At 44.1% G+C, this 13,882-nt stretch overlaps 1 protein-coding gene across 1 annotated transcript; it reads right to left on the bottom strand.

Annotated features, from left to right (window-relative positions):
* Positions 1–10,471: 10,471 nt before the first annotated feature.
* Positions 10,472–12,761, bottom strand: KCNA1 (potassium voltage-gated channel subfamily A member 1). The gene has a single exon (XM_090273870.1). It carries the CDS (start codon positions 12,512–12,514, stop codon positions 11,033–11,035), a length of 1,482 nt encoding a protein of 493 aa, XP_090129996.1. The 5' UTR covers positions 12,515–12,761; the 3' UTR covers positions 10,472–11,032.
* Positions 12,762–13,882: the final 1,121 nt, after the last annotated feature.

Below are 13,882 nucleotides of genomic sequence, written 5' to 3'. Positions count from 1 at the left end.
AACTGGAATTAGTTTCTCTGGAAACATTCCTAAAATGCATTTAATGCTCAGCATCTGAAACAACATTGAGGACATTATCAATTACAGCTAACATGAAATAGAATGTAAAATCTACCCTCAAAAATTATTAATAGGTTTGAGAACTCAATCTACCCACTGAATGTAATTTTCTAGAAAAATGTTTTGTGAACCAAAGATTCTAACAGATATTCAGCTCCTTACTTAAATAGTTAAATTCTTTAAGAAAGGAGATAAAAGTCGTACTGCTATTTAAATCATGGCTACTTTATCCAATCAGTTTTAAGGAAGAAGACCTAGATTACTGTAGAGATATTATAACATAAATTTTTATAAGCATCTTTGTAGTATGTGCTAGTCAAAAAAAAAATGTATTGACTCATGTATACTTGTGAGGGTTATTTTATTTTTAGCAAAGAAAGGTAAGAATAGGGTTCTATATTTACATAATGTCTCTCAGACAAGCATATGAGAAAACTTTGCAAACAACATGTTGTTTTATTTCTCAATATTCACAGGTGGAAAGAAAAAATCAAATCACACTCTATTTTGTACATGGGAGAAATGAGGCAATCAGAAGTGATATAAATTATTAAAGACACCTCTGGTTCCTTAGCTTATTGCAGGGGAGAGTTTACCCTTGACACTTCGGATTTGGAGATGTGAAATAGTATTATGTCTCAGGGCAAGGGAGAAACAAACTAGAAATAGTGCTTCAGCGTTCTGTGAGGCTGCTGCATGCCTGGTACTACATGGAGGGTATACTGAAGATTCCTGATGAAGACATCTCTGCCCAGGTCTTCAAGTTTTGCCATCATACAGTTAATCTTTGAGTTAAACAGCTGATCTCCCTGGAGTCTTCTTTTTTTAAAATGACTTTTTATTTTTTCAATTACAGTTGACATACAATATTATTTTAGTTTCAGGCATATATATAGTGAACTATGACTCAGCATCTCCCTCCACAACTAAGAAGGAATACAACTACCTCAAAGCTAGAAACAACCAGAAGTTCCAGAAAATCAAACTGCATGGAAGTACAGCAAACAAAGATATAAAAAAGAAATACTCATCCAGACAGGTAGGAGGGGCAGAGCTGGGGTGGAAAGGATGTGATGTGGTGGTGGCAGCAGTGGCGGAAGCGGCAGGCCAGTGGAAATCGCAGTCACACATTTTAAAAAGTCAGGAGGGACACCTGGGGATATGTCCCAGCTCCTCACCGGACCTCAAAGCTCACAGTCCCAGCACCGGGGAAAATGAAGCCTCATTGCTTCTGACTGTGCAAACCAGTGGGGGTTGGGATGGAGGCAGAAACTGCTGGTCTCTCAACAGAGTCTGCTTGTTTAAAGGGCCTCCACGGTCCTAGAACATCTGCAGACCCACCCACTCTGGGAACAACGGCCAGGGAAGCAGCTAGAGGGGCGCCAGTCCAGTGCAGAAGTGGGAGAGGTGCCTGGAAAAGAAGCGAGTACTGGGAAGGCGTCATTGTTCCCTCTCAGACCCCTCCCCCCCACACAGCGCTACAACGTGGTGGAACAGGTCACCCTGTACTGACGAATCCCTAAGGCTCCGCCCCTTACAATGTAACAGGAGTGACAGCTCTACCTGAGATGCAGAGGCAAACAAACACAGGAGCCTGTCAGGATGAGGAGACAGAGAAGTATGGCCCAAAAGGAGAAACAGATCAAGGTTCCAGTGGGAGAACTAAGCGACGAGGAGATAGACAACCTAACAGATGCAGAATTCAAAACACCGGTGATAAAGATGCTCATAGGATTGACAGATATGCTTGAGTATGGCGAACGCATAAGAGAAGAAGTGAAGGCTATGCTAAGTGAAATGAAGAAATATCCACACAAAACCAACGGTGAAGGGAAGGAAACTGGGGTTCAAATCAATGATTTGGAACATAAGGAAGAAAAAGAGTCAACCAGTGTAGAATGAGGAAGCAAGAATTGAAAAAAATGAGAAAAACTTCCTAAATCTTGCAAAGGAGATGGACATACAGGTCCGGGAAGCATGGAGGGTCCCGGGCGAGCTGGACCCAGAGGGGACCACACCAGGATGCATCATGATTGAGATGCCAAAGGTGAAAGATAAAGACAGAGTCCTGGAGGCAGCAAGAGAGAGGCAGAGAGTTGCCTACAGAGGAGTGCGTATAGGACTGTCAGCTGCTTTCTCAGAGTACTCTTTGCAGGCAGGAGGGGACTGGCAAGCAGTATTCAATGTGATGAAAGGCAACCTGCAACCAAGACTACTTTATCCAACAGAGCTATCATTTGGAATGGAAGGGCAGATGAAGTGCTTCCCAGACAAGGTAAAGCTAAAGGAGTTCATCATCACCAAGCCATTATTATATGAAATGTCAAAGGGACTTACTTAAGGAAAAGAAGATCAAAACTATGAACACTAAAATGACAACAAACTCACAACTATCAACTACGGAATCTAAAAAATAAAAAGAAAATCCAACTAAGCAAACCAGAATAGGAACAGAATCATAGGTATGGGGAGGGGGAGAAATGGGGAAATGGTGCAGGGATTAAGAAGCATAATTGGCTGATACAAAATAGACAGGGGAAGTTAAGAATAATATAGGAAAGGGTGAAGCCAAAAAACTTATATGCACGACCCATGGACATGAACTAAGGGGGGTGGAATTGCTGGAGGGAAAGAGGGTACTGGGCAAAGGGGAGCAAAGGGTAAAAAAATTGGAACTACTGTAACAACATAATCAATAAAATAGACTTAAAAAAAAAAGAATGGATCTTACCAGATGCAACAACAAGGATGGACCTAGAAGGTATTGTGCTTAGTGAAATAAGTGTCAGACAGACAAAGACAAATACTATATGATTTCACTTATATGTGGAATCTAAAAACCAAAATAAATGAAAAACAAAACAAAAACAGACTCATAGATACAGAGAACGTTTTGTTGATTGCCAGATGGGTGAGAGGCTGGGGGGGGGGGTGTTGAAAAAGAGGAAGGGATTAAGAAATACCAATTGCTAGTTACAGGATAGTCACAGAGATATAAACTATAGCATAGTGAATATGATCAATAATATTGGAATAACAATGAATGATGCCAGGTAGGTGCTGGATTTATTGGGCTGATCACTTCATAAATTATATAAATGTCTAACCACTATGCTGTACACCTGGACTCTTCTTTAAAATGCTGTTTCTCCTCTGAGGAGGAGTTATCCAGAGGTCTCCTCCCCTTGCTTCTTCTTTCTTCATTATAGTTAATAACATATCCATTAATATCTCATATTTATAGAGCACATTAGAATTTCCCAAACATGTTAACCTATATTATTTCATTTAGTCCATATAACCCTATCTGGTATTACATTTCCATTTTAGAAATGAACGATTTGAAGACTCAAAGAGCCTTTGCTCCCGCACAAAGCCCACTAATCTCTCTTTATCAAGTGACATTACACGTTCCAGCATTCCAGCATTTCAATAAACACTCAGAGTTCCTACCATGAAATCACCAATAAGCCTAGGCCTGCTCCCTCCACCCAGCGACCTTGGTCAGGTCTGTTGGACTACGAAACAAGGACAGCAAGCAATATCAGCACTGCCTAATTCGCCAAGTAGACTAAAGCAATATAATTAATGGGGAAGTGATCTGAAAACTGCAAATAGAGCTATACACACTGGAGGTGTGTTGCTATTAGCAGCTCAGTGAAAATGAGTGTCAGATTGCCTTTAATTTGATAAAAGCTAAGGGCTGCTGAAGGTTCTGAATAGAAGGAGTGCTGTTAAGGGGCAAAGAAGGGAGCAGCAAGAGCAAACTTCTTTCCAGCAGATTAAATCAGAGGTCTTTACTGGGTAAACGATCTCTACAAGGAGCTCCAAAACATATTTCCACAAAGCCTAACATAAGGGCAGGGCTGAGCAAAAAAGCACTGTGAGATTTAAGAAAAAAAAAAATGTTACAAAAGCAGACCTAAAGGATCTAGTCAGATTTCAGGTCTGGAGGAAACTGCCAAATCCAACGGGTTTAGAATTCAAACTAATTATCACACCAGGAAACAAAGAGAGACAAACATTAAAATCACTGTAGTTCATTAACAATTCTAAGACTCCTTCTGGGTTTTCTTTTTCATCCCTAAAATTGGGATAAATCCATGCAATAGTGGGTCATAACTGTCAATGTTCTTTTTTTCTTATAAGTCAAGCAAACGTGCATCTTAAAATTGATGGTATATTATATTAAATTAGTTAAATAATATATTTTCAATTACTTGCATTTAAGCTGGTTTGAGGGGCCGCTTTACAGTCCTGCAAACGGACTGTGCCATCCTAGGTCTGCAGTAGGTCTGCAGAAGGGGCACACTTTTCCTAGCCTCAGGGTTAGCCTTCCCTTCACACACAAGCTTGGTGGAGGGCCTTGACAAGTCTACACTGACTGCAGGAAGCACAGACAGCTTTCCCTACCCAATGGCAAAATGGCTGGGATCAGATCACATCAGCTCTCTGTTCTTGTTTCCTCTGGTTGGCCTCACTTAAAAGTGACTTGATTTCTTTTTGAAGCTCTGTAAACAATGAAGCTACCAGTTATAGCCTTATCCTTGCAGCTACCTAGATCTGTCTGCTTCTGCTTCAAGAAAACTGTTCCAAGACTGTGCTTTGAGAAACACACTCAGGGTTGTGAGTGTCCTGTCTCATCGGCCCACTGTCATTGGTGTGGTTCTAGGTCTCTCTTACCCTAGACTGTCAGAACTCAGCCTGGCCTGTTTTCTGACCACAACAGAAAATTCATTGGCAGCCTGCCCAGCCTCATGGTTTACTTTCAGTAGCAACTTCTACAGCAAAAGCAAGACTCATTTCAAATCTTACAATCTGAACCCAACACAATGCAACACAGTTCTGTGATGACACACCACACCAGCCACCCAATGCATTTGGCAGATAACAAAACCTGTCGTACATCACACAGCCCTGTTTGCTCTGACACAAAAGTGCTTATATAAAATACGGCATTCTCAAGGAATAAAGTGAACTTCTAAATCTCAGGAAGAATCAAAAGGAAATACATCACGTCATTAAAAAAAAAAGAAGAAAGGAAGACATGTTAACTACACATAGAACTATGCGGAAAAAGTCCACGTAAAGATCAGCTAGAAGTCACTTGTTTTACCACATCAAAATCACTCCTAACACCATATTGTAACCAACAAGGTATTTGATGTCAGACTATAACACTGTCTCCCATACCACACACACACACAGTTATCCGTCCTGAAAAACCTAGACTATAAACAAAAAATACAGTTTCAAATCAACAACAATTTAAATGAATATAATAAATTACTTAATTCCCTTGAGTCTCATTTCTTTTTCCTTTTTCAAAGTTCAATCCATATCTTTCATAGGCCAAATTCCGAAAGCCTCTCTTTGGGAGCCTACCTGAACCCAAATTGTGAATTTATTATCAAAATTCAAACCCAGTGTATTTCCTTGTACAGAAGAAATTGAAGTTCAGGAGTTTCAAAGAAAACAAAGCTCATACCCATTGCGCTATCTAAAGAAACCCCACACAAAAAGGCTCCCAAAAAGCCAGTTAAACAAGAAACACACAAAAAAATCAAAATATGCCTTGATAAGATCCTTAAAAATTATCTTTAATTAATGCCAAATAGGAACAGATCATAAAGTGACAGAAGCAAGTAAAATTGCATAGATGAAAACTATGCGCTTCAATTAGGTTCTCAGTTCATAACATTCAACGTCCTCTACCTGACATAGTAGACAGTGAGGGCAGGGGAGTGCACAGTACATGAATGGGAGACACATCCTCAACTCAAGGGGTAAGCAACTGGCAAACTCAGGAAATACAAAAGTGCCTTTCCAGCTTCAATGGTTTGTTGTCCTGATGGTGCACTTGAAATTAATATTACAATCGTTATTTTTAACCTTGGCAAGACTTTACCTTTACTGTTAGAGGTATGTCATCTAGAGTCCATGCTGACTACTTAGAGTTGCTGTATACCACAGTGCACTGAAGAGAGGAAAGGTATTTCTGCAAATTTGGAGATGAGACAACTTTTGACCTGGCATATTTTGCAAGGGATTTTGTGATTTGTTTTGTTTTCTTTCCCTATACCATTTCTTCTTCCTCTCTGATACAGTACAAAAGTTTTCTATACTGTTTGAAGTCTCATGTCATAAACTCCTAGTTATCTCTTAAATGAAAATCACGGTGATCAGGGCTAATCTCCTTAGAGCTAATAGTCCTGAGGTCAGCAGGGCTTCACCCCTTACACACACATTGGACTTCCCAGGAAAGCCCATGATCATTTTGCCTGAGCACAGAGACTGGCATTTGATCCCAAGACCTCTGAACCTTACACCTATACCCTGAATGAGTTCACACAGTGACCCAAGGTAATGGAACAGTTTGTTTAACTCGGCTCCTGTCCATTTCTTTACAAAAATGATAAGTAATGTACATTCTTCTAAGGGTTACCTGAGTCATCTGGACATGTTCGCATATACCCTGAAATTCCATAATATAAATATGAGTACTAATACACCGCGTGGTGGATGCAAACCACCTCCTGAGATAGCAAGTCAACTTGGGTTATGTCTGGGTTTAAAAACCGTAGCGTGTTTGTCTTTTCTTGAAATAAACATAAACATCAAAAGACTTCATCCCTTTTTGAAAAAAATGGGAAGACAAAATGGCTGTGTGGCAGTTTATATTCTTTCTAACAATTTTATACTATGGATGGTTACCACCCACCAATTCTCACCACTCCCAGGAATACGTCGTTCCTGGAATAAAATGGGGAACTGCCTTCTGCTGATGTTCTCTCTCTTTCCTGTTCAATCTAATTTATCAAACAAGGAAAATTCTATTGTAAAATTGTTTTAAAAAGCATGTGTTTGGAGGTCTTTTGTACTAAATGGGAGGGTTGGGAAACTATTTGTACTGACTCTTCAGATGTTAAGTAATTTGAAAATTTTGTAACCATACACAATATGAAGAAGATTCTTTACGGACAAAATCAAATTTCTACTTAAAGAAATCTATTCCTCACTTACCATTTACATGTATTAAAAAAAAAAAAAAAAAAAAACTCTCAAGTGAGTCAAGATTGTGATGTTACCAGTGCTTTGGTTCCACCACAGTGGAATCTAAATCTACCACACAGTTTTATTTTAGAGGAATGACTGTCCATCGGCCATACTCCAAAAGAAGAATTTGCTGTTGGTTCATTTGATTTTGCTAGGCTAACTCACTAACACACTCCCAATGAACTGTTTTAACTGATAATTGGAACTCAACTCTCAAGGGGGAGTGAGGGAGGGCTGTGCACAGATGGGGAAGAGGAGATGCAAAAACAAAAAACTTTCCTGGCAACAATCTGTCTTCTATAAATCTAAGGACAGAGGAAATAAATGTCTTTGGTTTCTCTGATTCAGATCCCTTGAGGTGAGTTAACCACTTCAGAGATTCTGGGATAGCTAACAGCCCTGGTTTGACTGTGACCCAACCCTTCCACTGCCACCCTATTGAACTAGGGCTCCTAAGTGCTGGAAGAGCTGAGCTATGGCTATCAGCATGTCAGAAGTCTTCTCCTTCCAGAGAAAACAAGTGTTCAGGACATGAGCCGTTAAAACTCAAGACCCAGGAAGGGGATGAAAAGGTAAAAAGCCAATAAAATAAAGATAAGTAAGTAAACCAAGAGACAGTCATTCCTTCATAGGCAGTTTTGTTAAGTGCACCTTCAGGTCTACAAAAACATTTCAGCACATTACAGTGCAAGGGGTAAGAGCTTTGTGGAACTTCGCATGCCTATGCTACACAGATAGTCCCTGTACTCCATTCTTACGGACTTGGTTGCAGTGAGCTACAGATGGATAAGTAGCATTCGTTTTCCCCATACCACCCAAAGTCATAACAACAACTCATCCCTGATCCCAGGTTGACTGAATGCAGCACTTTTTCCTGTAACGTGTGCAGAAGAATCACCAGTCCAGCATCTAACTAAGAGAGGTATACCAGGTAGCGAAAGTCCATCTCATAAGTCTTGGTCCCATTTTCTGATCTTCTGACCCATCCATCCCACAGTACTGAGTGGATTATTGCTGTTGACAGAGTGCAGCGTTTCGAGCTCTGCGTGTCCTGACCTCAGAGTCTAAATAAAAGATCAAGATATCCTGGAAGTTTAGGAGAGGCTGGCATATTTTTCCCCAACTGGGGACTTTTAAGCAGGTAGGAAAGGAATAGCCAGGGTGAATCAAGGTTCAAAAGAGAAGGAAACATCACAGGGGAAGGTCTATACCCTGTGGTCAGGTGTGTGCAGTCCTTGGCTCCTTGTCTTCCATGATGTTACATTAGTCTTATAGATTTACAGAAGCAGCACAGGAAAATAAAATATCCAGGTTCTTTCCTTCAACTGAGTCAGCCAGCCTGGGTGTTTGTTACTCTAGTTTCTTTGTTTATTGCCTCGCTGTTAGTTCTAGGACAGGGTGGGGGGAAAGGATGGGAGTAATAGAGAAGATTTCCAGAAGAAGCAGGGCAGAAATGTAAGGTGGTCAGCAACAGGCGGCCACATGCTAAGTGCAGAATGAAGATCCCCACTCGGCGTCCTTAAAAAAGCAGTGAGTGCCCCTCCATTGATGGAGAGTTGCTGGGCCCCAGCGGCCTGTGTTATGTGGCTTTCTTTCAGCTAGGCAGGCACAGGGTCCCAGTGGTTCTCTGGGCTGGGTGCCGGGAGCAGCAGAAGTGAGGTGCCTCAGCCTGTGAAGTGACTGCCAGGTGGGAAGATCATAGGAGCATCATAGGAAATATCTGAAGGGCGTGGACCAGGAGGGAGGAGGGCCTAGGAAAGGTTAACATGAACTGAGTGTTCCCGTATTCACAATGATGCCTAGAAAGATCAGACTATCAGAGATTTGCAAAGTGCTGTTGCTAATAGAGGAGGCATACAGAAATGCAAGAAACACTACACTGGACCTGAGGAAGCCCTGAATGTCCAGAGTGGCCCTCGATAGGAAACAAATTCCCCAAAAGTTTATCTTGGCTTCTGGTGGAGAAGAGCAAAAAAAACGAGTTCATGTCCAGTTCAAAGCTCAGTCTCAGGTCCCAGTTTACATCCCACATCAGGCTGCCAAGGGGACTCAATCCAGTGGGTGGCCAGAGAAACAGTACCCTCCTGGATCTCTCCTCTCCAGGGTTCAGGATGGTGTGGTCTTCTCACAGTGGTGTAGTGAGACAGTGAGGATGGAAAAAGCAAAAGCAAAATATCTGTTCCCCAACACTTCCTCCCTTTGTTACATAACTTCTCAGCTGTGTTAATGGAGGCACTTTCTACAGTTCACTGTGGGTACAGGATAAAGGCACTAAGCAACTATTAAATCAACTGGTTAAGTTTCTTCAGGGTGACTCAAGGGAAGGGCCAAAGTCTCTACAGACTTCAAATCATAATTGCAAAAAAGAGTCAGCTCTGCTTTGGATGCATACAATAGATACACATTTTCATTTACATCTTAAGAATGCACCAAAAAACATGCAGTATTGCACCTTTGTTTGTTTGTTTGTTTGTTTTGCTTGCATTTCTCTTCAGCTAGAAATAATACTTCTTCTTAGGTGTTGCTATATATACCGTGATGACTTATTTAGTTTTTTGTATAGTTTCCCTTTAAGGGATGGACATATTGGTCCTTTCTCTGCCTACACCTGCACAGAAACCCGGCATTTCCCTGAACAAAGGCAGGAAAATTGACTGAGTGCCCCCCACCCCCACCCCACCCCCATTATTTCTTTGGGCCCTTCATCCCACAAACTTGTCGTTTTTATTTTATTTTATTTTTTTACTGAAATCATGCATTAATTAATTCAAGGTACACCTTAATCAAATAGGCCATAATGCTGTATAAGAGAACATGCTTTGAGCTCCAAAAAGTTATTGTTCCCATCTGACTAACATATGCACTTAAATACAGTACTTTATTTACTAATAAAATAGTTAATAAATAAAGGAGTGCACTTTTGGTGAATGCAAATGAAAAAAGGATCTATTTTTTTAGAAGAGTCGATTCAAACATAAGCTTATCCCCTATTGTCTGAGTTAACGTTCTCAGCATGCGTTTATAAAATAAATATTACCAGAATCAAACATGCTTACATTTAATTCCATTTGTGCTCTCTTGCAATAAGGAGGCTAAGGTTTTACATCCAGTTCTGGAGGCCAGGGGTCAGGGTACAGGAGCAGTGAGAAAAGACCTGTGTTGGGCTCACCTGCAGTTGAGAAACTTAGCAGCACTGCAGATGAATCAATTAATTCAGTTCAGTATCTTTTTCTTAGAGAATAGTTTGAATAGAAGAAGAATGGGACAGAGGGAGAATCCCTAAAGACCAGGACCAGCATCAGATTGATAAGGTGCTTTGTGAACCAGTCTTAAGTAATTTTGTCTGCTTTTTTTTTTTTTTCACCTTATAATATGCAGTTCAGTTGATCAAAATAAAAACATTTGTTCATTGCCCATTTTGGCCAGCATATCATTTTACGTATTATCAGATGCACTGTCTTAAATGTGCTGTGCAATTTGCAAAGGTTTCATATTGGAGTCCCATGCAACTTTACTTTTATATTTCTAAGTGATCATCCGGTTTTTAGTTAAAAGAAAAAAGTTAAAGAAGTCCCAGGATTACAAATGTTTTGGTAAGGGGAAGCATATGAACCTTCGTTTACCTAGACTAGCTTATGGACTGAATTTTTTTAAACCAATTTTATAAAATACACTTTCTTTGTCCATTTTTTAAATAAAATGAAAATAGATTCTTTTTATTTTCATGGATCTTGAAAGCTTCTGGTTGGCCACCCCCAAAATCCACAATGCAACAATGCATTGACAGTTAAATAGAGCATTCAAAGGTTAGTAAAGTATCAACCAAGAGTGACTCGGGTCACTAGCGTTTTTGTTTTGTTTTTAAGTCTTTCAAGCTGCTAAGTGGGGCTTTTTGTTTGTTTGTTTGCTTGGCTTTTTAAACATCGGTCAGTAGTTTGCTCTTATTAACGCAGTTTTGGTTAGCTGTGGTGCAATTGCCAGTTCTGATGTTGGCCTGTCTATAATGGGCTATGCTATTATTCATATCCTCTTCGATCTCCATGTACTCAGATTTGCTGAGAGTAGAAGAACTGCGCCGACTGAGGTCGCTGTCAGAGGCTAAGTTAGGGGAGCTAACGTGGAGCAACTGAGCCTGCTCTTCCCCTTCAGTTTCTCGGTGGTAGAAATAGTTGAAATTGGACACAATGACAGGTACGGGCAGGGCAATTGTCAGCACACCAGCGATGGCACACAAGGAGCCCACGATCTTGCCTCCAATTGTCACAGGGTACATGTCACCGTATCCTACAGTGGTCATGGACACCACCGCCCACCAGAAAGCATCAGGGATACTGGAGAAGTGCGACTCAGCTTCTTCCGCCTCGGCAAAGTACACTGCACTAGAAAACAGTATGACCCCAATAAAGAGGAAAAAGATGAGCAGCCCTAGCTCTCTCATGCTAGCTTTGAGGGTCTGGCCCAGGATCTGGAGGCCCTTGGAGTGGCGGGAGAGTTTGAAGATTCTAAAAACCCTTACCAACCGGATGACCCTGAGGATGGCCAGCGAGGTGGCCTGCTCGCCCTTCTGATTCCCTTCCTGCTCTGCTATCTCGGTGCCCAAGGTGATGAAATAGGGGATAATGGCCACGATGTCGATGAAGTTCATGATGTTTTTGAAGAAGTCCGCCTTGCTGGGGCAGGCGAAGAAGCGTACCACCAGCTCGAAGGAGAACCAGATGATGCACAGGGTTTCCACGATGAAGAAGGGGTCCGTGAAGATGTTGGAAGTGTAGATAACCGTGGTGTTGTCAATTCGGTGCACGGTGAAGTCCTTGTCGTCCTTCAGCTCCGGTAGAGTCTCCAGGCAAAAGATGACGATGGAGATGAGGATAACCATGACCGAGACGATGGCAATGACGCGGGCGGGCCCCGAGCTCTCAGGGTACTCGAAGAGCAGCCACACCTGCCGCTGGTATTCCTTCTCGGGCAGGGGGCGCTCCTCCTCCTTGATGAAGCCCTCATCCTCCCGGAACTTCTCCATGGCCTCCTCGCCCAGCTCGTAGAACTTGATCTCCTCGGAGAACATGTCCAGGGGCACGTTGACCGGCCTCCGCAGCCGGCCCCCCGACTGGTAGTAGTAGAGGATGGCGTCGAAGCTGGGCCGGTTGCGGTCGAAGAAGTACTCGTTCCTCAGGGGGTCGAAGTAGCGCATGCGTTTCTTCGGGTTGCCCAGCAGCGTGTTGGGGAACTGTGCCAGGGTCTTGAGCTGGGTCTCGAAGCGCAGCCCGGAGATGTTGATCACGACGCGCTCGCAGCACTCGTGGTCGTCGTGGTCGGCCGGCCGGGGGTAGCTGCCATCCTGGGGGTGTCCCGGGGCCGCCGACGCCTCGTCCACGTTCTCCCCAGACATCACGGTCATGGTGGAAGCCGGGTGTAGGGGTGAGAGGCTAGGAGAGGGCCCGCGGTGGGAAGGACGGAGAGAGGAGAGGTGGGGGGGACCCGAGCGCCCCCCCCACCGGAGTACGAGTCTCCCCCACGCTCAGGGGGGAGGGACTTCAAAGCTACAGCAGGTCAAGAGATCTGCGACCTCACTTCTGGTTCCCTTCCCCTCCACCCTACCTTTGGCTGAGTTTGGAATACCCTTGGCCTGCAGCCCTGGGTGCAGCTTTTTTCTCTTCTTCTTTTTTTTTTTTTTTTTTGCTGAAGGTTGAAATGGGGGGAGGATTGGTGTTTCTTTAGTCCTGCTCCGAGATGCCTCAACGCAGTGCCGTTCTAGAGGGCCGGGCCATCGTTTCGGGGGTCACCCTGGCCTCCCCTCCCCTCCGCGAGCCCTTCTAGCACTGGGTGCAGAGCCAGCTCAGCAGATCCCCTGGCCTGACACCCGCTCTGCTTCTCCTCGGCTCTCCCCCCCTCCTACCCCTCTTCGCCTGCTGCCTTCTAAGCTCCCACCGGGGCGATCGATGGACGCTGCAGAGAAATAGAAAGTGATACGGGAGTAGAAAATCAGAAGCATTCAGATGGGACGGATCTACAGACACCGAAGAGCACAGACCTTTGGCTTTTTAAAGAAAGCACTGGACTTTCTTGCTGAGCACATACACAGACAGACACACGCAGACACCCGGAAATCCAAGTTTGGGGCTCTCCCATCCCACTTTTCCCAATGCCCAACAGCCGATCTGTTTACAACTTCGTTAAACTAGAGATCGGGAAAGCGCCGAGAGACGCTGGGGGAGCTCCAGATCCCAGGCAGCATCCCACACCCCCAACGTCCCCCGCCCGCGGCCCTCCCTCCCTCCGCCCCCCGGCTTCTGCGGCCCCGAACTGGTGAGCCCCTTACCTGCCGGGCTGGCTTGGCGCAGGGGCGGTGCTGAGTCGGCGGAGAGCCGGAGCCGAATGCGGCAGGACGCTTTTGCAGTGGACCCCGGCGAGAGCCTCCGCAGCCGCCGCAGCCTCCGAGAGGCACCGGGGCCAACGCGCCGCCCTCGCCCCCTCGTCCTACGCCCCTTCAGCCGGACGATCGCTTTTCTGAGCAACTACGAGGGGAACGTCCATTCCCTATCCCCATTCTCACCCGTTGCCAGCAACGTGGAGACGTCGTCCTCTCTCTGGTGCAGGGAGTTCCGGAGGATGCGGAGCGGAAAAGCCAAATGCCACTCTCGAAGCTCTGAGGCAAACGGCGATAAACAGCACTCTCGCCCCCTCCGAGCGCTATGGGAGCCCTTGATTCGATCCCGAAGGAGGCGGGCGAGCAAAAGCGTGGGTCTACATGGCTCCGGGTGCCCTC

Source organism: Furipterus horrens, unplaced genomic scaffold (genome assembly GCF_987537825.1).
Source record: "Furipterus horrens unplaced genomic scaffold, mFurHor1.1.pri manual_scaffold_4, whole genome shotgun sequence".
Lineage (NCBI taxonomy): Eukaryota > Metazoa > Chordata > Mammalia > Chiroptera > Furipteridae > Furipterus > Furipterus horrens.
Note: the sequence above shows the minus strand (reverse complement) of the source record. Positions and strands in the feature narration are given on the sequence as shown.

Excerpts from the sequence above, each read along its gene's own strand:
- KCNA1 (XM_090273870.1), bottom strand. The coding sequence starts at position 12,514 with ATGACCGTGATGTCTGGGGAGAACGTGGACGAGGCGTCGGCGGCCCCG.